At 35.9% G+C, this 27,974-nt stretch overlaps 1 protein-coding gene across 1 annotated transcript in view; it reads right to left on the reverse strand.

The window, feature by feature from the left end:
* Positions 1-27,974, reverse strand: part of NUDCD1 (NudC domain containing 1) — an 87,811-nt gene that overhangs the window by 21,782 nt on the left and 38,055 nt on the right. The window contains exons 6-8 of the mRNA XM_065895421.1: positions 26,344-26,548; positions 23,098-23,242; positions 18,367-18,492 (exon numbers count right to left, since the gene is read on the reverse strand). Of these exons, the coding sequence (XP_065751493.1) occupies positions 18,367-18,492; positions 23,098-23,242; positions 26,344-26,548 (476 nt within the window). The remainder of the gene's footprint in view (positions 1-18,366; positions 18,493-23,097; positions 23,243-26,343; positions 26,549-27,974) is intronic.

Genomic DNA, 27,974 nt, shown 5'->3' on the forward strand with positions numbered 1-27,974 from the left:
GTTAATATTATAGTTACTAAGATCTAAGTGAAGGATACTGTTATGGGCTGAGGTGTATCCCCTCCCAAATTCATATGTTGAAGTTCCAACCCTCAGCACCTCAGAATGTGACTATACTTGGAAAGAAGACCTTCAAAAAGGTATTTAAAATGAGGTCATTGGGGTAGGTCCTATTCCAATAGGATTGGTGTCCAAAGAGGAGATTAGGACACAGATACACAGATGGAAGACCATGTGAAGACAAATGCAGAAGACAGCTATCTAACAAGCCAAGAAGAGAGGCTCCAGAAGCCAACCCTGCTCAGACTTCTGGCCTTCAGAGCTGTGAGAAAATAAATTTCTGTTGTGTAGCCATCCAGTCTGTGGTACTTTGTTACGGCAAGTCCCAGAAAACTAATATAGGTACATAGTAGTTTGTTATTTTTGTAACTTTTCTGTAAATTTGAATTTTCTTGAAAACACAAAGTCAAAATTTTAAAATAAAATGGGTCACTGTGGCTACTAAATATAAACTTGGCTTATAAAAATCAATTGTCAACTCACTCTGTAAAGTGGGACAATAATAAAATGGAAACTTCCAAGACTGAATTATAAGGATGAAATGCAGCTGTGTCAATGCTAGTGTTACATGAACAGTTTATATTAATACGTTAGTTATACATTAAGATACACCTTTAAGAAAAATTAGCTAGACAGAGGCTGGGTTACATACTCTATTTTGCAGAGTAATTTGAAATCTCACCTATTCTAGAGTTTAAGATTTAAGGTTAAAGGTTTAAGACTGATGTTTCCATGTGTTAAATGTATACCAAATCTTTCTGCTGCCCATCAGATACTCACTGCCTTCAGAGATGTAACATGGACAATCCTATCCTACACAAACTACAAAAATGAAGCAAATATTATTTGCCAGTAAGTCTTTTTTCTACTGGTCATTGTTTAACCTCAGAATTCAACGCTGACTACAGGAAGTCACATGTATTGTGGACTCTGTCATCACACACATACTGTTCTCCCTATTAAATTTAAAATTAAGAAATGGCTTCTCTGCAAAGATCACATCCAGGGTACTCTCAGGAAAGCATAATCGAAAGATGAAAGCAAGGGTATAACTGTAAAACTCTTTACTCAAAGAACTCAAAGTGCAAAGAAAGCACCACTCAGTCAGACAAAAGGCTCCCTAAAGACTTAAAGAGTATGCCTCACTAATCCAACAACAGGCTTCTAAATAGCTTAAGGACATTGTTCATCAGCTGAATCTCAACAGAAGCTCAAGGTAGAGAAAGGCCTTATCTACAGGATATTGTGGGTGTGGCTTTTGTATAATGGAGTAAATCCTAGTAAGATTAACAGAATATCCACAAAATTTTAAGAAAATTAAATCAGCAGGAATAACAACAGCTTGGACTGAAATGGACACAGTACAAAATGAAAAGTGGTCCTTAGATTCCCACCCCCACCCCCCACGCTTGCAATTTCTACAAGTTCCAGGAGGTAGGCTGTATTCGTTTGCTAGCATTGCCATAACTATACTTAGTTATAGACTGGATGGCTTAAACAACAGACATTTATTTTCTCACAGTTGTGGAGGCTAGAAGTCTGAGATCAAGGTGTTAGCATGGTTCGTTTCTTCTGAAGCTTTTCTCCTTGGCTTATAGATGGCTCTCCTCTCCCTTTATCTTCACATGGTCCTTCCTATGTGTATCAGTGACCTTATCTCCTCTACTAACAAAGACACCAACCCGTACTGGATTAGGACCCACCATAATGGCCTCATTTTAACTTAATTATCTTTTAAAGGTCTTATCTCCAAATATAGTCACATTCTCAAGGTTGGGATAGGACTAGGGGCTAGGATTCCAACATAAGAATTTGGCGGGTATACAATTCAGCCCATAACACAGGCTGAGAAAACTATTAAAGTGCGAACACGTATAAGCCTACCTTGAAGACATTGCAGGTTCGGTTTCAGACCACTGCAACATAGTGAATATCAAAATAAAGCGAGTTTTTTGGTTTCCCAGTGAATATAAAAGTTATGTCTACACTATACTACAGTCTGTTAAGCACACAGTAATACTGTGTCTGAAAAAATAAATGTACCTACTTTAAAAAATATTGGGTTGGCCAAAAACTGACTCTTCCTTTCATGGACGACTGATTTCTCTGTAGCATGCAGTGCTGTTTGACAGCAGTTTACCTACAGAACTTCTTTCAAAATTGGCATCAATCCTCTTAAACCCTGCCACTGCTTTATCAACTAAGTAATATTCTACATCCTTTGTTGCCATTTCAGCAGTCTTGACAGCATCTTCACCAGGAGTAAGTGACTTGTCACCCATTAAAGTTTTATCATGAGATTGCAGTAATTCAGTTACATCTTCAGGCTCGAGTTCTCTTGCTATTTCCACCATATCTGTAGTGACTTCCTCCACTGAATTCTTAAACCCCTCAAAGTTACCCATGAGGGTTGGAATCAACTTCTTCCAAACTCCTGTTAATGTTCATATTTTGATCTCTTCCCGTAAATAATGATGTTTTTAATGGCATCTAGAATGATGCATTCTTTCTAAAAGGTTTTCAATTTACTTTGCCCAGATCCATCAGAGGAATCACTATCTACGGCAGTTACAGCCTTACAAAGTGTATTTCTTAAATAAGACTTGAAAGTTGAAACAACTCCTTGATTCACAGGCTGCAGAATGGATGTTATGTTAACAGGCATGAAAACAACATAAACCTCATCGTGCATCTCAACTGGAGCTCTTAAGTGACCAGGTACAATGTCAATGAGCAGTAGATCTCAACAGTGGGCTTAAAATATTCAGTGAACCAAGCTGTAAACAGACGTGCTGCCATCCAGGCTTTGTTGCTTCATTTACAGCCAGAGGATATCTAGCGTAATTCTCAAGGGCCCTAGAATTTTGGGAATGGTAAATAAGCACTGGCTTCAACTTAAAGTCACCATCTGCATTCACCCTAACAAGAGAGTCAGCCTATCCTTTGAAGCCAGGCATTGACTACTCTCTAGCTATCTTCTTCCCATATAAGGCTGTTTCACCTACATTGAAAATCTGTTGTGTAATAATGTTTAGCTGGATAACTTGCTACAGCTTCTACATCAGCACTTGCTTCTTTACCTTGCATTTTTATGTTATGGAGATGGCTTCTTTCCTTAAACCTAATGAACTAATCTCTACTAGTTTCAAACTTTTCTTCTGCAGCTTCCTCATCTTTCTCAGTCTTTATGGAATTGAAGAAAAGTAGGGCCTTGCTTTGGATTAGGCCTTGGTTTAAGGGAATGTTGTCACTGGTCTGATCTTCTATGCAGACCACTAAAACTTTCTCCATGTAATTAGACTAGAGAATTAGACTTCCATTAGACTTTAATTAGACTTCCATTCATGTGTTCACTGGAGTAGTACTTTTAATTTCCTTCAAGAACTTTTTTGTTGCATTCACAACTTGGCTAACTGGCACAAGAGGCCCAGCTTTTACATTATCATGGCTTTGGACATGCCTTCCTTACTTAGCTTAATCATTTCTAGCTTTTGATTTAAAGTGATAGACATGCAATTCTTCCTTACACTTAGATGCTGCTGTAGGGTTATTAATTGGCCTAATTTCACTATTATTGTGTCTCAGAGAATAGGGAGGCCCAAGCAGAGGGAGAGATGGGGTTACAGTAAACACTAATCTGCTAATCAGCAGAGCAATCAGAACACACACCTTTATCTCTTTAAGTTTGCCATCTGATATGGGCATGGTTTCTGGGTGCCCCAAAACAATTACAATGCTAACTTTAAAGATCACTGATCACACATCACCATAACAAACATAATAATGAAAAATCTGAAATACTGTGAGAATCACCAAAATGTGACAAAGAAAGACAAGGTGAGCAAATGCTGTTGGAAAAAAGGTGCTGATAGACTTGCTTGACACACACTTGTGACAAACCTACAACTTGTAAAAACAAAAACATGCAATATCTGAGAACTACAACAAGGCAAAGTGTAATAAAGTGAGGTATGCTTGTATTGACAAATTTAGGCTTTTTGGAACACCAGCCATGGTTAGATTTATACTATAGTGGTAGCTTGTACAGTGCTGTTGGAAGCTCGATCCAGGTGCCAGTTTCTGTAGCTACCATATTCTTCCCAACCACCAATCTTCACCCAGGAATAGTTACTGCCCTGGCCAGAGGCATGTGCATATCAAAACTGAGGAATTCAGATGCTGAATCTTAAGTTGTCAGTTCTAAAATACCACCTCAATTAAGCATGTTACTAAAAAAAAAAGCCAAGAGTCAACTAGAGGATACTTCTCAACACAGGGTTGCCATAAACCTTCAATTTGTAAAAACTGCAGTATCTGCGAAGTGCAATGAAGTAAAGCACAATAAAAAGAGGTATGCCTGTAATCTCTCAGGAATAAGGAAAGATGACCTAAAGGGTGGAATCAAGAGCCCAGAGGGCAGAAGAAAGAACCAAGAGCCAGGGAGAAACACTTCCAAATAAGAGTAGGGTTGAGTCTTACTTGAGAAACTTCCAACATTTTGCCTGGCTAGATTTTGGAATTGCTTTGGACCTGTCACCCCTGTGTACCTTCCATATTCCCCCTTTTGTACAGAAATGTGTACAGTGATAATCCTATGCTTATCCCATCATGTTATATTGGATATACTGGAGCAGATAACTAGTCTTTTAGTTCACAGGGCTACAGATCAAGAGCAACTGTACCCAAGGAGCTGTCCTTAAAGGATCCTCATCTACACCCGGACAAGATTTAGGTGATGATATACTTGCCTTTGATTGAATGCTATATTAGAATATGACTTTAAGAGACCTTTGCAGGGTACCTATTTTGCATGTGAGAAGGCCATAAATCACTGGCAACAATGGGTATGCCAGTGCCCCCAATGCCCATATCAGTGGCTATGATAGCCAGCTACCAAAGTGGCACCCTTTGATCCCTGCCTTCTTTTATTCACAGCCTTATGTCTTCCCCACTCACAATGTACTAGAGTGGGCCTGTGTGACCAACAGAATATAGAAGAAATAACAGTATATCACTACCAAGATCTAGTTATAGAAAACATTACAATTTCCATCTTGGTCACTTCTGTTCTCCCCACAACCCTACTCAGATCACTCACTCTAAGGGAAGGCAGTGGCCATGTCATGAGCAACCTTATGAAGGGGCTCACATGGCTAGAAGCTGAGGTTTCCTGCCAACAACCACGTGAGTGAGCTTGTAAGTGGATCCTGAAGCCCCTGTCAAGCTTCAGATGACTGCAGCCCAGGCCAACACCTTGAGTACAACCGTAAGAAATATCCTGAACCCAAACCACCAAGCTAAATGCCTTTCAAATTCCCGACCCACAAAAGTATGAGATAATAAATGTTTCTGTTTTAAATCACTAAGTTTTGGGATAACTGGTTATATAGCAACAGATAACTAATAAACATGTTTTAAATATTAAGACACATGTTGTGGGTTAAGGATGGAAAAAATTTAATCCTATAAATACTAATCACAAGAAAGCTGTTGTGGTTACACTAATATCAAACAGAGTATGTTTCATGACAAGGAGTATTAGCCAGAGATAAAAACAGGCATTTCATAATGATAAAAGGGTCAGTTCATCTAGAGAACAAAAAAAAAAATCTTAAATGTGTATGCTCCTAATATTATACAGCTTCAAAATACTTGAATTAAGACTGACAAGACTAAAAATTAAAAGGAGAAACTTTAAAATTCACAATTACAGTTGAAGATTGTAACCCTCCTCACCTGGAAACTGTAGTAAGTAGAGAGAAGGACAAAAAGGATATTAAAAATTCAACTAACTGAGAGGAGGCAGAGCTGCAGCCACAAACTCTGCTGACTCGGCGGCAACCATGAGGACCACCTGCCCCTGTGAATTCAGAGGCTCAAGAGTGTCAAATGTTGGGTGGAGACAAGATGGCGGAGTAGAGGATGTAAGCTCACCTCCTCTCACAAAAACACCAAAATAACTGCTGAACAACCATCAACAAAAAAACCACTAGAACCTACCAAAAATGATATCCTACATCCAAAGACAAAGAAGAAGGCACAACGAGATCAGGGCAGACAGCAGAAGCAAGAAAAGCTACAACCCTGCAGCCTACAGAATGGAAACCACAATCACAAGAATTTAGATAACATGAGACGGCAGAGGAATATGTCGCAGACAAAGGAACAAGATAAAACCCCAGAAGAACAACTAAGTGAAGTGGAGACAGTCAACCCAAAAAAGAATTCAGAATAATGACAGTAAAGATGTCATTATATCTATAAATAGATATATCTATATTATATCTATATATAGATGATCCAAAATATCAGAAAAAGAATGGAGACACAGACCAAGAAGATACAAGAAATGTTTACCAAAGAGCTAAAAAATATAAAGAACAGAGATGAACAATACAATAACTGAAATTAAAAATACAATAGAAATAATCTGTAGCAGAATAAATGAGGCAGAAGAACGGATAAGTGAGCTTGAAGACGGAACAGTGGAAATCACTGCCACAGACCAGAATAAAGAAAAACTGAGGACAGTCGAACAGAACTATGGGACAACATTAAACTCACAAACATTTGCATTATAGGGGTCCCAAAAGGAGAAGAGAGAAAAAGAACCTGAGAAAATATTTGAAGAGATAATATCTGGAAACTTCACTAACATGGGAAAGGAAACAGTCACCCAAGTCCAGGAAGCACAGAGAGTCCCAGGCAGGATAAACCCAAGGAGGAACATACTGAGACACATAATAATCAAACTGACAAAAATTAAAGACAAAGAAAAAAAGAAGAAAAGCAACAAGGGAAAAGCAACAAATAATGTAAAAGAGAAGTCCCATAAGGTTATCAGCTGATTTCTCAGCAGAAACTCTGCAGGCCAGAAGGGAGTGCCACGATAAAGTAATGAAAGGGAAGAACATACAGCCAAGAACACTCTACCCAGCAAGGCTCTCATTCAGACTTGATAGAGATATCAAAAGCTTTACAAACAAGCAAAAGCTAACAGAAGTGAAGACCACCAGACCAGCTTTGCAACAAATGCTAAAGGAACTTCTCTAGGTGGAAAAGAAAAGGCCACAACTAGAAACAATAGATTAATAGGATAATACACCATGACCAAGTGGGATTTATCCCAGGGATGCAAGGAGTTTTCAATATCTGCAAATCAATCAATGTGATAAACCAAAATAACAAATTGAAGAATAAAAACCATATGATCATCTCTGTAGATGCAGAAAAAGCTTCTGACAAAATTCAACACCCATTTATGATAAAATCTCTCCAGAAAGTGGGCACAGAGGGAACATGCCTCAACATAATAAAGGCCATAAATGACAAACCTACAGTTAATATCAATACCCAATGGTGAAAAGCTGAAAGAATTTCCTCTAAGATCAGGAACAAGACAAGGATGTCCACTCTTTCCACTTTTATTCAACATAGTTTTGCAAGTCCTAGCCATGGCAATCAGAAAAGAAAAAGAAATAAAAGAAATCCAAATTGGAAAAGAAGAAGTAAAATTGTCACTGTTTGCAGATGACATGATACTATACATAGAAAATTCTAAAGATGCTACCAGAAAACTACTAGAGCTCATCCATGAATTTGGTAAAGTTGCAGGATACAAAATTAATACACAGAAATCTGTTGCATCTCTATACACTAACAAAGAAAGATCGGAAAGAGAAATTAAAGAAACAATACCACTTACCTTGGCATCAAAAAGAATAAAATACCTAGGAATATACCTACCTAAGGAGATAAAAGACCTGTAGTCAGAAAACTATGACACTGATGAAAGAAACTGAAGATGACACAAACAGATGGAAAGATATACCAAAGCCCAGAAATAAACCCATGCACCTATGGTCAATTAATCCACAACAAAGGAGACAAGAATATACAATGGAGAAAAGACAGTCTCTTCAAAAAGTGGTGCTGGGAAAACTGGACAGCTACATGTAAAAGAATGAAATCAGAACATTCTTTAACACCATACACAAAAATAAACTCAAAATGGATTGAAGACCTAAATGTAAGACTAGATACTATAAAACTCTTAGAGGAAAACATAGGCAGAACACTCTTTGACATAAATTGCAGCAGTATCTTTTTTGATACATCTCCTAGAGTAATGGAAATAAAAACAAAAATAAACAAACGGGACCTAATTAAACTCAAAAACTTTTTCACAGCAAAGGAAACCATAAACAAAACGAAACGACAGCCCAGAGAATGGGAGAAAATATTTGCAAACAATGCAACCGACAAGGGATTAATCTCCAAAATTTACAAACAGCTCATGTGGCTCAATATCAAAAAAACAAACAACCCAATCAAAAAATGGGCAGAAGATCTAAATAGACATTTCTCCAAAGAAGACATACAGAGAATTCCCTGGTGGTACAGTGGTTAGGACTTGGCACTTCCACTGCTGGGGGCCTGGGTTCAATCTGTGGTCAGGAAACTAAGGTCCCACAAGCCATGCAGTACAGCCAAAAAAGAAAAAAAAAAAAAAAAAAAAGACATCCAGATGGCTAAGAGGCACATGAAAAGATGCTCAACATTGCTAGTTATTAGAGAAATACAAATCAAACTACAATGAGGTGTCAACCTCACACCAGTCAGAATGGCCATCATCAAAAAGTCTACAAATAATAAATGCTGTAGAGGGTGTGGAGAAAAGGGAGCCCTCCTACACTGTTGGTGGGAATGTAAGTTGGTATAGCCACTATGAAGAACAGTATGGAAGTTCCTTAAAAAACTAAAAATAGAGCTATCGTATGATCCAGCAATCCCACTTTCCTCGGTATATCCAGAGAAAACCATGGTTCAAAAGGATACATGCACCCTAATGTTCATTGCACTGTTGTTTAGAATAGCCAATATATGGAAGCAACCTAAATGTCCACTGACAGATGAATGGATAAAGAAAATGTGGTACATATATACAACGAAATATTACTCACCCATTAAAAAGAATGAAATGCCATTTGCAGCAACATGGATGGACCTGGGGATTATCATACTAAGTGAAGTAGGTCAGACACAGAAAGACAAATATCATATGATATCACTTATATGTGGAATCTAAAAAAATGATACAAGTGAACTTATTTACAAAACAGAAACAGACTCACAAACTTATCTTTACCAAAGGGGAAAGGTGGGGGGGGGAGGGATAAATTGGGAGTTCGGGATTAACATATACACACTACTATATTTAAAATAGATAACCAACAAGGACCTACTGTATAGCACAGGGAACTGTACTCAATATTCTATAATAACCTAAATGGGAAAAGAATTTGAAAAATAGACACATGTATATGTGTAACTGAATCACTTTGCTGTACACCTGAAACTAACACAAAACACTGAAAATCAACTATACACCAATATAAAATAAAAATTAAAAAAAAAAAAACCTCAGCTATTGAACCTAATACAACTTGACCAAACACAAATTGAGGTCACCCGACCACAGCATATACATATTTTCAAGTATATATGGAAAAAATACCTACAGAGACCGTGTATGTACTCGGCTATAAACAAGTTTGCATAAATTTTAAAAGACTGGTTATCCCTAACCACAATGAAGTTAAAGGAGAAATCAGTTTAAAAAAAAAAAAAACCTGTATACACACACATCACAAAAATCCCTACATAGTTGGAAATTAAAATACCACCTTATAAATAAACATGGGTCAAAGAAGAAATCTCAAAGGATATTAGAAAATATGTTAAGCTGAAATAAAATGAAATATATTGAATGAAGGTTAAGTGATACTTTGATGGAAATCTATAGCTCTAGATGCATTTATCAGAGGAGAGGTGCTACAAATCAATTACCTATGTTTCCACCTAAGAAACTAGAAAAAGAGGAGTAAATTAAACCCATAATTAGTAAATAGAGGGGCCATTACTACAATCCTACAAACATTAAAAAGACAATGAGAGAGTATTCTGGAGGACTTCTGCAATAATTCAACAACTTGGATGGAATGGATTAATATCTTGAAGGACAACAACGATCAACACAAGCTAAAGAAGAAAATCGGAATGGCTCTGTATCTACTAACAAAGCTAAATTTGTAACTAAAACCCTTCCCACAAAAAATCTCCAGGCACAGGTAATTTCAGTGATAAATTTTACCAAACATTTAAGGAGCAAATAATATCTACCCTATACAAACTCTTTCAGAAAATAAACCTCTCAATTCATAGTATGAGGACAGCATTACTGTTATCTAAAGAAGAAATTACAGGAAAACCATAGATTAATATCCCTTATGAATATAGAAATAAAAATCCTTAAAATAATGCTGTTACAATTTTGTAATTAAATGATAAAACTGAACATATTAACAGAAAGAAAATCCATATAATCAAGCAAATGCCCCCAAAAGCACTTAAATTCAACACGTATTCATGATTAAAAAGATAAAAATCTCAGCAAACTAGACTATAAGTGAGTTCCTCAACCTAACATACGTAAGCCCTAGAACTAACGTCATATTTGATGGTAAACCACTCAATCCTTCTTCCTAAGACTAGGAATAAGACAAGGATTTCTGCTCCCATCAATGAAATTCAATGCTGCATCTGATGTCCTACCTAGTACAATAAGACAAGACAAAGAAATAAAAGGTGTACTGACTGAAAAGAAATGTTAACTATCTTAATTCACAGGCATTATCCTGTACATAAACATACTGACGTATCTACAAAACACTGGAACAAGAATTTATAAGTTACAATATAAAGTCACTCAACCTTATTTCTGTGTAAAAGACAAAACAAATTGGGAATTAAAAAAATATACTAATTACAACAGCTTCCAAAATATGAAATACTGGTGTTAAACTTAACACTAAAAGCTTCAAAATATTGCTAGGAAACATTAAGGGAAACCTAAATAAACAGAGACATACAATGTTCATGAATGACACAATTCAATATTATTAAGATATCAATTCTCCTCAAGTTGACCTACAAATTAAACACAATCCCAGTGACAATCCCAGCAGATGTTTTTGTACAAATTGAAAAGCCGATTGTAAAGTTTTTACAAAAACAAAACCAATTTAGGAAAATAAAAAAAAGATCAAGACTAACCCTATCTGAAATCAAGACTCACTACATAGCTACAGAATCAAGCCAGTATAGTACTGTCTAAAGAAGGGATCAGCAAACTTTTACTCAAAGGGCCAGATGGTAAATATTTCAGGCCTAAAGGCCATATGGTCTCTGTTAAAACTATTCAACTCTCTTGATGTAGTATATTAGAAGCCACAGACAATATACAAATAAATGTCTATGGTTGTGTTCCAATAAAACTTTTTTACCAATCAGGTGGCTGTAGGTAACCAGTACGGTTACTGACCCTGTTCCAGATATGAACCATTTGTCAAATACGTGTATTACAAATATCTTCTCATTGCAAGTTTCCCTTTTCACTCTCATAATGGCATCTTTTGATAAACAGATGTTTTTAATGTTTTTAATTTTGATCCAACTGAACATCTTTTTTTTACAGTTAGTGTTTTACATGTCCTGTTCAAATAATCTCTACCTGCGCCACAAAAATGTCTGTTTTCCTCTATATGCTTTATTAAATTACTGTTTCATGTTTAGACATGCAATCCATCTGTAATTGATTTTTGCATATGGTGTGATGTAAATGTCAATAAATTATTTTTCCTATGGATATCTAACAGACTAAGAGCCATTTATTTTGACCATCTTTCTCCCCACTATATTGTAGTATTATTATCCTTGTCACAAATCAGGCTAATTGTATTCCTGTGTTAGGCTTACTGTCCATAATAACAAACAAACTACATTTATCGTCAAGTATCTATAAATTGACAATAATAAATTATTGTCAAGTATCTATAAATTCCCAGATAAGGGAATTTCCCTTATCTGGTGTGTGAGGGGCAATCATCCTGGGAAAAAGGCTGCTGAATCAAGAAAGAAAAGAGCCATAGGTTGTCTGATAAAAGGGCTTCCAATTGGGATTGTCACTTAGGATAGTTTCTGAAAATATCCTTGTCCTTTAAGATTCTAGATGAAAGTTTATTAAATATTCTATCTAAAACAAAAACTTCTAAGAAGAGTTTCTTCCTGTAGAGATGCTCAGTATATATGAACTCATATTCTAAGAAAAAATTCTGTCAGTCAAGTAACAATCTCATTGATATCTCAAGGGAAAGGCTAAATTCTAGTGGACTGAGGGCTTGATAACTGTGTAGAAACTTTAAGAATCAAGAAATATGTGATATGCAACTAAAATTATCTTTCCTTTCAGAGAACAGAAGGTAAAAATGGAATTGAAGACTACTTCAAATAGGTCCGTCACAGGTAATGTCAATAATAACCACTGGCAACAAATAATTGACATTATCCATTATATTCTCATAACCCTGAAAGAAACTGAAGTGCTTTCAGGTGAATCACACTCATTATGACACCAGTATTACTGTGATACCTGAACATTAACTTGCAGGGAGACAATTATCCTAAGGACTCTTTCATTTCTGCACATCTTACTAGCAGAAGCACTAATGTGTTCTAGACTACTACTTCAAGGTGTTTTTAAAGCAAACGACTGTGGAAGGTAAACTGCCTCCCTCCAGAGCAAAAGGCAGGCTTTTTTTACTGTCCAGTGGCATGAACATAATCTCTCTCTCCTGAGCAAGGTCAGCCAAGCTTTCTTGTCATCTCCATATTACACTGTGGGAACTGGGGCACTGGGAATTGGTCCAAATGTTGATACTCTAGCTAATATTACTGCTGTCAGTAATAAACTGTCCTTTGTTTCTGACCCAAGAGTCTCATGTCTTTTACCAGCATCTATGAAACTATGGCAGGCTAACTTGCTAGTTTATAGGAAAGTTAAAAATCTCAAACGCACTGCGATTTTGGAGAGAAAGATGGGATGCTGATAGAGACATGGCTCTCTTAAAGAAAAAATATGAGGGCCTTATGGTTCAATTTATACAATTTGAGGTAAGTCTGTGGGTACTGGTAGCAAATTCTCTGACCAAATTGTATGGCCATTCAGGCAACAAATGGTCATCTATTTTACTGCCTGGTAATTAGGAAGACTTGGGGAGAGGGGTGCAGACTGCTTCCAGGGAATATGGTTCATAGACAGCTGCCTGAATGGTGCTCTGGTTGTTTCTAACTCTTCCAGAAGAGAATACCTCCTCACCAACCTAATGGTGAGCCTCAGGTCCATCCCATAGTAACAACTAGCACTAGGATTTGTCTCCTCCCACTTTCAGGCACTGTTACAGAGATATATACCTACTCTGAGCATGAAGGCAGGGAAATTATTACATAGCTTCATTTCTAATATAGTCAAGTTTGATATAATCAAGTAAATTATAAATTCAGTACCTCAAGGAGCTTAAAAGCTTGAGAACCACTGATTTAGATACTTTCTAAATGTACTTCCTTCCTCTATAAACTCTGATCCTTGATATTAATTCTTAATACCTTTTTGAAGGAATTAGTATACTGAATACACGCCATTTCTACTACCTTTCTTAGTGACATTAACCTAAAAGAATTATTTCCTGTTTGTACTTCCTCTGCTTACTGTCTCAGTGAGTTTATAAGTTACAAATATTCTTTTCAACTGTTTCATTCTCATGTTTTAAGCAGTAAATGATGAATACCACCTGATCTGCAAAATTCACTGTAATTTTTTAAAAACATCCTATCATCTTTTGATTGTTCAAGGCTATATTTAATTTGATCTCTATAAATCAGTGTTGTCTGGCAGTAATAAAATGCAAGGCAAATATATAATTTTAAGTATTGCAGCTCTATTTACAATAGCCCGGAGATGGAAACAACCTAAGTGCCTATCATCAGATGAATGGATAAAGAAGATGTGGCACATATATACAATGGCATATTACTCAGCCATAAAAAGAAACGAAATTGAGCTGTTTTTAATGAGGTGGATAGACCTAGAGTCTGTCATACAGAGTGAAGTAAGTCAGAAGGAAAAAGACAAATACCGTATGCTAACACATATATATGGAATTTAAGAAGAAAAAAAAAATGTCATGAAGAACCTAGGGGTAAGACAGGAATAAAGACACAGACCTACTGGAGAACAGACTTGTGGATATGGGGAGGGGGAAGGGTGAGCTGTGACAGGGCGAGACAGAGTCATGGACATATACACACTAACAAATGTAAGGTAGATAGCTAGTGGGAAGCAGCCGCATGGCACAGGGAGATCAGCTCGGTGCTTTGTGACCGCCTGGAGGGGTGGGATAGGGAGGGTGGGAGGGAGGGAGACGCAAGAGGGAAGAGATATGGGAACATACGTATATGTATAACTGATTCACTTTGTTATAAAGCAGAAACTAACACACCATTGTAAAGCAATTATACTGCAGTAAAGATGTTAAAAGAAAAAAAAAGAGAAATGGGATATATTCATTTTAATAAATGTATTTTACTTAACCAAACATAACCAACTATCATTTCAACATGAACATTCATATAAAAGTCATTATTAATAATATATTTCACATTCTTTTTTTCATGCTAAGTTTTCAAAATCTGGTTGTGTATTTTACACTTACAGCATATCTCAAACAAACTAGCCACATTTCAAGTGCTCAAAAGCTATGTGGCTAGTGACTAATATTTTGGATAACACAGCTCTAGAAAAAAGCAAAAATAATTCATCTTCAACTGTATCTAAATTCTGATTTGAGCTTTACACCCCAGTGATCACATCTTATTACTTTTCTCCTTCACTTCTGAAATTTAATATTTCTCTTTTATTCTGCTGCTGCATATATTCATTTAACATTTTACTTTCCAAATGCCAAATTCTAACCCTAATTTACATTTCTTTCAGGGAATTTTATATTTTGGAAAATCTGTCATTTACAATATAGAGTTCTGACCTTTTTGTTACAGTATTTTTTTTTCTTCTAAATTAAGGACATATACTGACCTTTCCATGTACAGGTAATTTCAAATTGTCCAAAGTCATGACAAATGATATCAAGAAGATAAATCTGAAGTAAACATTGCAGAAAGGAGTACGAATTACCCATATAGTACTATCTGATGCCTAAAATGGATGTACCACTGAATATCCACAATATTGGCGCCTCCTTCATTCCCTTCCCCCATGACATGCCAACTGGTATCCTCTTAGGTACACCAAGAAACTATTTTTGAACAAGCTACATTTGACCAGACAGACCTTGACTTTCATACAATACACTGACCTGCCAAATCTGTCTTTATTTTTTATTTTTACTTTTTTAATTATTATTATTTTTTTGGCCGCACCGCACAGCACGTGGGATCTTAGTTCTCCGACCAGGGATCGAACCTGCACCCCCTTCATTGGACCTCCAGGGAAGTCCCCTAATCTGTCTTCAGAAAGAAGATGGACTTAGTACTTAATTGTTGTTCCAGTTATTACCATTCCACTTATTCCCAAACATCAATGTTTATGCATTTTTACTTCACTGAATCTTTGCCTTATATTCATAAAAAATGACTAATGATAGAAAAATCAAAGTGCTTACCATTATAAAAAGAAACTTTGGCCTCAAGTTTAACTCAACTGAGATACTGGTTCAAGACAGAAAGATACTGAACTCACCTCCTCCCATGAAGGAGGGGCAAGCATCTAATTCAACACACATCTGAAATATACTTCAGGGAGAGGAAGTAAGTGCCATCGTTTGCACTCTGCCTCTGCCTCACTTCAGAGCACCAGCAATCTCCCAGAGGGAACCCTGTACACACATCTGGTGCTCTGATTTTTGTGGTTTCTGCCCAGGGGATGCTCACTGATTGCCTGGTTCTGGTAGCCAGTAAGGCTCGCATTCCTGGTGCCATGGGACTATAGCAATTAGAGACAGTTCCTGGCTGACTACCACTACAGGGCTCAACAGAGATGGCAGACCGAAACACACCCCCAGTCTTTCTGTGAAAAAACCCTCTCTGCTTGTCCTAAAGCTTCAGAGTAGTGGTAGGTTTCTGGTGTGACACACACCTAGAGGCTTACTGAGGTGCTGCTGCTCTGTGTGGACAGAGGCCAGTGACTGCCATCTTCGCACATTCCTTCTGCCTTACTCTTAAGTCACTGGTATCTCCAGGAAAGGAGCTTGCATACTCATCTGGTGCCCCAATTTTTGCGACTGTCGCCCAGGGTATACCTCTAGACCATCTGGCTCTGGTGGACAGTGGGGCTGACTTATGTCTGAGATCCCACAGGACTGTACACATTTGTGTACTTCAAAACCTGATGCCTGAGGGTCTGGCTTCCAACCAGCCTGAATTCAGGTGCTGACTGAGATCGTCCGTTTTGGGACACTAACAGGTCTTGGCACACCCTCAATTACGGGGAGCCAAAAAAAAAACAAAAGCTGCTCAGACAATCACAAAGTCTGAGAGGCAACTAAGAACTAGGGGCAGAGTTGAACAATAAGGCTCATCTCCTATATAAGACCACGTCTTTACTGGGAGAGATGGCTATTTTATTTAACGGATAGAAACCAACACAGCAAGTCAAGGAAAATGAAGAAACAGAGGAATATCTTTCAAAGGAAGCAATAAGATAAAACCTCAGAAAGAGACCTTAATGAAACAGATAAGTGATTTAACTGATAAAGAGTTCAAAATAATGGTCATAAAGATGCCCACTGAGCTTGGGAGAAGAATGAACAAAGTGAGAACTTCAACAAAGCTTAGAAAAACAGAAGAGAGTATATATTTACATAAGTATATAAGTAGTAGTATCAACTTCTTCCTCTAAGGAGCTAGAGGCCTCAGGGAATAAGATGTTTCCACCGCGCCACCAGGGTCAGCCAGATCTGGTTTGGCACTGCCTGTGACTAAGGTTAAATTTGCTAAATTCTAGGATTTAGTCAGCAGATGGGGCTTTTGTACCCTAATTTGTAAATAATAAATGTTTTACTTTGGTCCCCTTCTGTTAGTCCTTGGTTTTAATTTTTAGTATGCTTAAACATAGCAAATAAAGAGAGGTATCATTAACTAGATGCCTCTCAATGACCAACATTAAACTACTTGATCAGTACTACTTAGTAGTGCTATACTAAAATGAAATGAAATTCTTGGAGAAGCTAAGCTTAAACAATAACATTTTACGACATCTAAGATCAGGTGTCTTCTCTATAAAAGTTAGGCAGGAAACAGTACCTAAAAGTTATAGCTCCTAAGACTATAACTTTAGGAAGAAAGGCCAGATTCTTCAAGAATAAATAATCTACAGTTAGTCAGATTGAAGAGTCTTTCATCAGTCACACTTAAGAATGATTTTCTAAAATCTAACCCAAGGAAGTAAGAATAATTGTGTAATGGCTCTTCACTCACCATTAAGGGAGTTATCTATGAGATTATGTCAGAACTAAACAATATCTAAGAAGCAAAACGCCTAAAAAAATCTAACGACTTTGATCATCTGGGCTTTGGATCAATGCCCAGATTGCATAAAATAATATGACCAAGAACTTTGTTTACTCTTCAGTTAGAGGAGTGATTGACAAAGAAGGGAAACATAAAAGTGTATGCAAATTTCTTGAGATCCATGATGCACCTGAAACAATTTCTATTTCTATGACTGTCACCAAGAGATCAGTCTAAAAATGTTTTTAAGCAGTTATCAGAATCAGAACCTTTGGTGGGTGTTAGGTACACTGTGGTAAGCAAAATGTCATCTCTGTGCTTTTTAGAAATTATTGGAGTTAGTTAGTTATAGGAGAGCAAAGCAGATGCAGAAATTAATCATAAGAGTAAGTAATTTTGGTACAAGCTTGAATGATACACCTCTTTCTACCCACTGGTCTTATGCCATTCCACCTCATTTGTCTACATAGGTATAATCCAAAAAATGCTCATTTTTATAACACCTTTGAGTATTGTAATACCCAGCCATTAGTTAAAAAAATGTTAAGTATCCAAAAAAAGTTAGGAAAGGACAGTGAGTGAGAGGAAAGTTAGATATTAAGTTGTTATATATTACAGGCACAAACTACACATAGAAAAACTGCACAAAAAAAAGCCCACTGAAAGATATCAATATGCAGTAGTGCCAAACATACAACATTGTTTAATTAGGGATGACGATATAAAATGATGGCTACTTTAGGGAGTGAAGAAATTTACGTCACAGCCAGTAACTGACAATCAACCTGTCTTTGCAAAATAGTATTTAGTCAATCAATTATCATCTCATCTGAATAACTTTTATTTATTCACAAATTTTTAGAAATATCTTTATCAAGAACTTACCACATGAGTAGTTTTTAATGTACTGCCATCAAATCTGCATAAACTGGAGCTCTCTTCAAAGAAAATATCACATTCTTCTAACTCTTGAGCATTACAAGGAGGTTTACCTTTATCTGGATTTGGATTCTTAGACCATAAAAGAAAATAAATAACAACAAGAGAATGAATTTCTTCATACTCAACAATGTTAAGATTACAGCAATAATTAAATATTAAATTTTAGACTCGTGACCAATAAAAACTTAAAAACAGACACAAAAAAAGAGAATGATGGAATCAGCAGAGAAAGATATGAAAACAGCTATTATAAACTTGTTCTATATACTCAGAGATGTAAACAAAAACAAACACATTGAGAAATATGGAAGATATAAAAAAGAACTAAACTGAAATTCTAGATATGAAAATACAATATCTGAAATGGAAAACACAATATTAGATGGGATTGACAGCCGATTAGACATTGCAGAAGAAAAGACAACCAGTGAGTTGGAGTCCATCTAAAATGTAACAGTCTATCTAAAATAGTAATAGAGTCTATCTAAGAATGAAGCAGAGAAGACAAAAAATAAAAACACACACAAAAGATGAGAACCCTAGTGACCTGTGGAACAATATCAAGTGGTCTAACATATGAGTATTTGGAAGAGTGCAAGAGGAATGGAAAAATTTTTGAAGAAATAATGGCAATTTTTTTTCAAATTTGATGAAAACTATAATCCTACAGATTAAAGAAGGTCAAAGAACCCCAAGCATAACAAACATTAAGAGAAAAAAAAAACCACAGAGCAAGTCACATTACAATGAAATTGCTAAAAATGAGAAAAATGAAATTATTCTCCAAGTAATAAAGAGAAAATCTTAAAAGTGGTTACAGGAGGGAAAAATCACATTACTGACAGAGGAACAAAATTACAAATGACAGCTGACTTCTCATCAGAAACTACACAAGCCAGAAAACAATGGAGTATATTTGAAGTTCTGAAAGGGAAAAAAACCCTGTCAGCACTGACTTACATGCTTAACAAATAGCTTTAAAAAAAGGAACTCAAGTATTTTTGCAGACAAGGAAGACATGTATTTCTGCAGACAAACAAAAGCTGAAAGAATTTATCCAGCAGAACTACATTGCAAGAAATGACAAAAGAAGTTCTTCAGCCAGGAAAAAAATGACACCAGATGGCAATCTGAATCAACACAAAGGAATGTAAAAAAGAGGAAATGACAAATATTTGGATCAATATAAGGCTTTTTCACCCTGCATTTTTAATCTCTTTAAAAGAAAACTGACTGACTAAAGTTAAAATAATAACATATCATGAAGTTTATAACACAGAAATAAAATGACAAAAATAATACAAAGGATGGAATGGAAATATACTGTGAAGTTTTTAAGTTATGAGTTAAGTGATATATTTTGAGGATAGATGGTGATAAGGTGAAGATGTTATACTATAAACTCTAGAACAACCACTAAACACACACACAAATGTCCACCCAAACAAAAACACAGAGGTATCGTGAAAAATATGCCAAAAGTAGAGATAAATGGAATCATTAAAGTAATTTTAATATGTTCACTGTTTGAAATACAAAAATCACTGTTTGGTCTTATATCCCTCAAAGAGTAAAAAAGGATCACTTAAAAGATAAGTTATACATTCACATGCATATAACAGAAATACAATTCTATAACAACTGATAAAATGTCCACACAACTAGTTTGCCAAAATGCAGTCATGTTACTGAGAACCTAATGAAAGGACCAGAGAGTCTGTGAAACTAAATGTCTGGAAGTTACAGACATTATCAAATCTGTCCATTTTCCAGCTGGGATATGGAGCCAGCTAGCTGTGGTTGTCTTCTCCTTTCTAAGTATCAATGGAAACAATTCTGGTTGCAGTGCCTGGCTGAGAAGGTAATTCCAGCAATTAGCTGGGGCCATTTTGGCACACTATCTCAAGAAGATATACACATCCAGCAGAAAAGAAAGCACCCAGCTAGCTGTAGCTGTCTTCTCCTTTCTAAGTACCAATGAAACAATTCTGGTTGCAGTGGCTGGCTGAGAAGGTAATTCCAGCAATTAGCTGGGGCCATTTTGTCACAGTGTCTCAAGAAGATACATACATCCAGCAGAAAAGAAAGCACCCTCCCCACTCCTCCCTCCCTTCTCCTTTCAGTTACCCATATGTTAGAGATGGGAGGGCAAAAATTAAAAGCTAAGGACTATCAAAGCAGCCAGTATTTAACAGGACAAGATTATAGAGAAAAGGGAATAGCAAGGAGAACCCAGGACTGTGCTGCTTTCCTAGAGTTATCTGTTATTTCAAGCTGAGCTGAAAAAGACAAGTGGAAAGCAGAGGATAAGGGGCTAAAAAGCTGAGTTTTGATAATTATCAAGGTGCTTGGGAGACAAAAATTAGAGATCAGGGCCCACACAGGAGGAGAAACCCTGGTAAACATTCCAGACTTTCAGTTGAGATTCATGAAAAGTTCCGCCCTAGGACTAAGAACAAACAAAGAATAAACCAGCCATGCAAAAAACTGAAATCCAGCATCAAATCAAATCAATCAGTAACGGGATTAAGAAAACAGGCTGAAAATGTTGGGGATGCAGCTAATGTAGTATTTAAAGGAAGTGTATAGCATTACATGCTTTCATTAGAAAAGGAGAAAGGTCAAAAATCAATCATCTAAGCTTTCACCTTCAAAAAAGAGCAAAATAAATCTAAAGCAAGCAAAAGAGAGAAATAAATGTAATAACAGAAATGAATGAAATTGGAAACTGAAAAAAAAGGAAAAATAAAGTGAATAGAAATAGATGCCCCAAATAATCCTATAACTATTAAAGAAATTAAATTCATGGTTTAAAACCTTCAAAAAAGAAAACTCCTGTCCAGATAGTTTCACTGGCAACGTCTATTAAACATTAAAGAACATATAATGCCAAGTCTACACAATCTCTTCCAGAAATAGAAGATAGCAACACTTCGCTACTCATTTTATGAACTCAGCATTACCCAGATACCAAAAGTAGATAAAGACAGTAAAAAGACAAAACAAAACAATAACCATAGGCCCCAATATTCCTCACAAACATAAATGTAAAACTCTTCAATAACATATTAGTAAACCAAACCAGTGATATGTAAAAAAGAATAATAATACATCATGACCATCATGATAAATACTCTTAGCATACTAGGAATAGAAGAAATTTCCTCAAAGTGATAAAAAGAATCCATCATACTTAATAGTGAAAATTCAGTCTTCTCCCCAAGATCATGAATAAAGCAAGAATATCTGCTTTCACTATTCACCATTCCTATTTTACAGTGGATTAGAGGTTCCAATCAAGGCAGTAAGGCAAGAAAAAGAATAAAGATTTGAAAAACACAAAACTGCCTTCAGTTAGAGATGACAAGATTCTGTTTTTTATTTTAAAAGTAACAAACACACTAGTGTTTAGGCATAAATAAGTTACTCATATATATGAATATTCATTTGAAATCATCAAGTTTAAAAGACAGTTAGTAGCAATTATCTACAATCTCAAAACAAACCCCCACTACTATCACTATAATTATCCCCAGAGCCCTATCACAATAAATACTTGCTGAATATTGAATGAACACAGAGCAAGGCAGTCTGCATGGCTTGTAACAAGAGGGCTATGAAATCAAAGTTCTATAGTCATACATATGAATTCCAGTGATTCTTGAAATTTTCCATTATGCTAGAAAATGTGAAACTTGGTTTCTCCATTTTGGTCATGTTTTCTTTGGTCAGAGACATTTACCTTCAATATTCTAATCTTTCCTTTCTACCTTAGGATGCAACTAACCCCACAGTATAAATACTTCTTTATATAATCTTCCTCATTGCTATAATTCCAGATGGCAATAAATCAGACATTTTAAATTTGCTGATATGTTTTGGTAAAGGAACATAACTGAAGTTCTAGTGTATTGCTGAATTTGTTCAAATTCTTAACATTATCTTAAATGTTATCGGAGTAGGAACATACTCAACAAAAATCTCACAGTTGTATGTTTTATATGTATACACACACACACACACACACACAAACACCCCTTGTGATATTCTAAGAGCACCCAGAAAATTTCAATGACTACACGTAGATTATTAGCAAGGTAGGGGGTAAAATCATAATTTTTGTCCCTGTCAGCTTTGGTCAGTCAATTCTTCTAAAAGAGAATACAGATATACACAGAGATGGAGTTGACACTTGAACAACATGGGTCTGAACTGGAAAGGTCCACTTAAAATACATACTACAGAAATATATAATATCCAACTGGTTGAATCTGAGGATGTGAGCAGGAGATACAGAGGACCAACTGTAAAGTTATACTTGGATTTTTGAGTGCACAACGGTTGGTCCCCTAACCACTGCATTGTTCAAGTGTCAACTATATATCTCTTTTTTTCTCTCTGTACATATATTGAGAGAGCGAGAGATACATATATACATACAACCATACATGCACACCCACCCTATATGTACAACATGCCCACACACATATATATATTCACACAGTATAAGGAATATATATTAGAAATTTAAGCCATATTCAAACACTAGTCAGTGATACCTAATCTGTCTCTTACATTAGGAAAAGCAAAATAATGTTTGAAAAACATGGTATAATCCTCACATAACATACTTCTGGATCCTTGGGAAGTCACACTGCTATTGCAATTGCTTACCAGTTCATCAGAGGTCAAATGCATCAAACGTTCAGCTATTGCAGCACATTGGGCTGAGTCTCTAATAAATTCCCCCTGTTTATCACCGACCACTAGCTCTGGCCATGTCAGTCCTTCATTCTTCTTAATCAAGGAAATCTCCAAGCTAGAAGTTTAAGATGAGAAAAGTAATGTTACATTAAGCAACTATACAAGTTATACAGCCAATACCAAACAGAAGAATCTTCCACAGAAATTACCCCTCTGATGTCCAGAGGATGTTTTACCAAAAATCATGTTCATTTTCATTCTGCATATGATGGAAAACCTATCATCCAAGGGTAAACAATATAGATTTAATAGACAAGAAGGCACCACTGGAGTGACTGTGAAGAGTAACACCACTCAGAAAGTACTGCTGCAGTTCAGGTGTGCTGTGTGTTACCAATCTTCAGTAATAGAAAAATGCAAGCAGCATGAATCTATGAGCTATTTCACTGGGGAATGGTCGGGGGGGCACATAAAGTTAACTGGAAAGGGCCTATAACTAAAGGTACCTCTTTGTTGTGTGGAGCCAACAATTACTTTCATTATCACAAACTAGTAGCCATAATATATTATTAACCTAAATATCAGGAAGGTTAGTTAAATCAATAAAGAAGGACCCATCGGGGAACACTAAGATTAAGGACTGATGCAGCAGAAAAGGGAGAGAGAGCTGAGTCAGGGCAGACTGTGGACATGGGATAGGGAGTTGCCCACGTGCCTCTTGAATAGGAAAGGAAATCCAGGTAAGCTGGCTGTTGCTATAATACAGAGAAAAGTGATGTTGGTGGTAGCTGTTTCACAGCAAAGCAACCTTTTCCATGTGCCATTTCTGGTACACGTGGGCCATACTAACCCATGCCCTGGAACACAATTGCAAGGAAACAATTGCAAGAACACGATAGTAACTATTATCGTAATTATCAAATAGAACATGCAAACTTATCAGATATTCTTTTTCAAGGCTATTATCACTACCTCATGAATTAATTACAGTACTTTAAAATTTTCTAAAACTTCTTGTATTTTAAGAGACTATACAAAATAATATCTTTCTTATGTAATGAGTTCCTATCATTAGCATTAAAAACTACCACCATGGTCAATAATGCCCAGATTTAGTTACATTTTCTAAGGAGAAAGCTAATCTTGAATGATGATGATAATGGTGATAATGATGATAATAAAAATAATGACAGCAGCTTATACTTACCTAATGCTTACCGTAAGCTAGGTGCTATCTTAAGCACTTTACATGTTTTAACTCATTTACTGCTCACCACAAACAAATAAAGTAAGCACTATTATCATCTCCATTTTACAAGTAAGAAAAGAAAGCACTGAGAGGTTAAGTAACTTGCCAAGGTCACAAGCTAGTAAAGCAGTCTGGCTCCAAGTCCATGTTCTTCACTACTGCACTATTCTGCCTCTCTGAAAAAATATATGTAAATAACTATTAAAGAACTTGTACCTAGTGACCAGAATGCATAAATACTGTTCTTAGTTGCTAGCTAAAGAAGTTAGAATTCGTACAGTTTTAGTTATAAAGAATTTATGAACCATCATTAAATTGGCATATCTAGTCAATGTTACTCTTTTAGCACAAATGCATTTCTACATTTTAAAACTAGAATCACATCCTATCATCCAAGCAAAAAGGAACACACAGCCCCATACATAATAAACTACAGATTAGTTAACAAATCCTTCCAAAACTACAAGGAACATTAACTACTGAAAATGAGATGAAAAATATAATCAAGTACCAAAAAATCATGTGTTTTTAAACCAATGATACCACCAACACAGCACTGTAATTATCTTTTGTAACATAAAATAGTAATCAAGCACCTCAAATTTAATGAAAAAAGAACGCTGGTCTATATTCATGTGTTAAATGCCGAAACTATTTGCATAAGGTCCAGCTCTTCTCCTAAACCTTGGCTGGGTTCCTGCTTGATGACTTATATTTAGCAGTATGTTCCAGCTGGTTTGCCAATTTAAAAATGCTATCCTCATCTCTCACACACACTAGTAAGATATGTTTAAATAGAATATATGGAAATATAAAATATTTTTGAAAGAAACTCTCAGATATTGAGTTTTTAAAATAATACATTAAAAAGTATAATGAAGTCACCAAATTTCTCCATTAATAAAATGATTTCAGGGTATCTGCTTAATTTAAAAACAATTTTGAACTAGATATATATTTCTTAGACTAGCAGAATTCAGAGTCACATCAAGACTCACATGGATGGGTAAAATACCACTAACCAAGAATTATATTTAATAAAAATATCTAATTTTAACCCACTTCTGACAAAATTTGACCATTTTAAAAATTAAGTGCCTAATACCATTCATTAACCATCACTGAATTCAATAATTACTAAGACTTGATCTAAAATGAAAGAGACTAATTTTATTAATCCAAATGATTAGGGAATGAAGTATCTGGAACAATAGATTTACAAAGAGGAACGGTAGTTGGGACAGAGGATTAGAGTCTTACAAGACACAACCTTTGTTTACCTTTTATTTACATATTCTTTTTACTGAGGTGTAATTTATAGATGAAATTCATGGATTTTAAGTGTAGAATTCATTGTTTGACAAATGCATACGCCCGTATAACCCAATAAAGATAGTGAAACATCCAGGAAGTTCCCTTGTGCATTTTTCCAGCCAATCCTCCTGCACCCTAGAGGTAACCACGGTTCTGATTTGTATCACCATAGATTAGTTCTGCCAGTTCTAGAACTTCACTTATGTGGAATTGCACAGGGCATACTTTTTGTCTCTGGCTTCTTTCAGTCCACGTAATGTTTTTGAGGTTCATATTGCAGAGTAGCATTCCACTAATTAGCAAATTAAAGTTAATAGAAAAAAATTATTTCTATCAAAAAGTTTAAAAAGCACAAATTTAAATAAATGACCACTTTCACCTATTTATTATTATTATTGTTTCTGTTATTATTATTATTGTATCCAGAGCTGGTAATGAAAAGCACGCAGTATAATGTAAACAATAATAGTATCTTTAATCTTAACTACAGTAATTCCATTTTTAATCTATCTTAAAAATAATCAGCAATAATGATGGACCTATTGTAGTATTCCCCTATGATGTAACCACTGCAAAAAGTATAAAAAGAAAACAAGGAAAAAGTGAAATAATAAAAAATAAAATTTTAAATATAAATAAAACTATAAAAATACCTATTATTTTCTTTAATTATCCATGTACTGCTTTCATGATCAATAGATGAATAGAGATTTCCTTCCAAAAACCTCTGACCCTTCAGCACAACGTTGACATGATCAGGCAAAAACTGTATTTGAATGTCTTCCTTAGTACAGTCTTCTGGAAGCGATATTGTTACTGTCAAATCATCTTCAGTCTGTTGCCAGTAATACAGAGGTTCTTTTAGGAAAAGAAAAATGCATTATGTAATTAAAAAGCTGAGACTAGGTCATACAAAAGAAAACCTATCTTAGCATATTTTCTAGTGATCGTCTCACAAAAAAATAATTATGAACAAACAGAGAGATGTCCATGGGGAATTTTCACTTAAAGAGTTGTAGCAATTTACTTGACATTTTCCTGTTCCAGGATTACCTCATGCTCCAAGAGATACACATTCATAAAGTACAAATCATAGCAACTCTTTCATCCCCATTCCTTCTCTCCCTGCCTCTCAGTATCCCTACTTCCCTACTTCTCCCTCTTCCTCTTATACACACGCACGCAGGCACGCACGCACACACACACACACACACATAGTGGATTCCGAGTTCAAAAGAATACCAAATATGTCATAAAACTCCTGTCTGAAACTTTCACCACAGCCTTGATTTGCCAATGTTGGAGCAATATAGTAACTCTGTGATACAGGAGACTACTGTTATTTGGTGGGATACATGTCCACACAAAAATAAAAGATATTTTCCTTATAAAGGTATTGGCTATTCTACCTCATTCACAACATGAAAGCAATTTCATAGCAAATTCAAGGGCTGTCAGTATATTTTGTCTAAGTTCCCAATAAAAGAATCCTCCCTTCATCACCTTCTCTTAACTCCTCAGCTTGTCTCATAAAAAGCTATCTACTAAAGAGACTTTGAGACCCATCATACTATCACCATGGAAGTAGGAAAATAGGGCTTAAATGCAAAATGAATAAATATTTGCTTAATGGCATCCATAAACATTAATCTGTCTATCCACTCATCAGAAAGGAATATAACAGGGCTGTTAGGAACTAGTGCTCCAGAGTTGGCTAGTCCATGGTCTGAATCCTGGTTCAACCATTTAATAATTCTGATACACAACTATACCTCTAATCCTCATTTTTCTAATCTGTAAAACAGTGTAACAGAATATTACACACCTCTTAGGACTGACTGGTGACATTTAAATGAGTTAATGCATGTAAAACATTTAATATCAATTCTGTTAGCTAAATATATTATAAACTCTCACTAAATGTGGGTTATTATTCTTTTTATTTTTGTGTGGTTTTATGTTAAAACCTGGGGGGGTACTTGATATTCTGAAAGATATAGCATAAGCATGGTGTGTCTCCTGGAAGGGTCACTTTTATCTGATATTAAAATTTTTCTTTTAACAAATATGATAATATAGAAATAAATATAAAACATGCGGGCTTCCCTGGTGGTGCAGCAGTTAAGAATCTGCCTGCCAATGCAGGGGACACAAGTTTGAGCCCTGGTCTGGGAGGATCCCCCATGCTGCAGAGCAACTGGGCCCAGGCACCGCAACTGCAGAGCCTGCACTCTGGAGGCCTGCGAGCCACAACTGCTGAAGCTCACGTGCCTGGAGCCCATGC

The sequence above is a fragment of the Phocoena phocoena genome, chromosome 17 (genome assembly GCF_963924675.1).
Source record: "Phocoena phocoena chromosome 17, mPhoPho1.1, whole genome shotgun sequence".
Classification (NCBI taxonomy): Eukaryota; Metazoa; Chordata; class Mammalia; order Artiodactyla; family Phocoenidae; genus Phocoena; species Phocoena phocoena.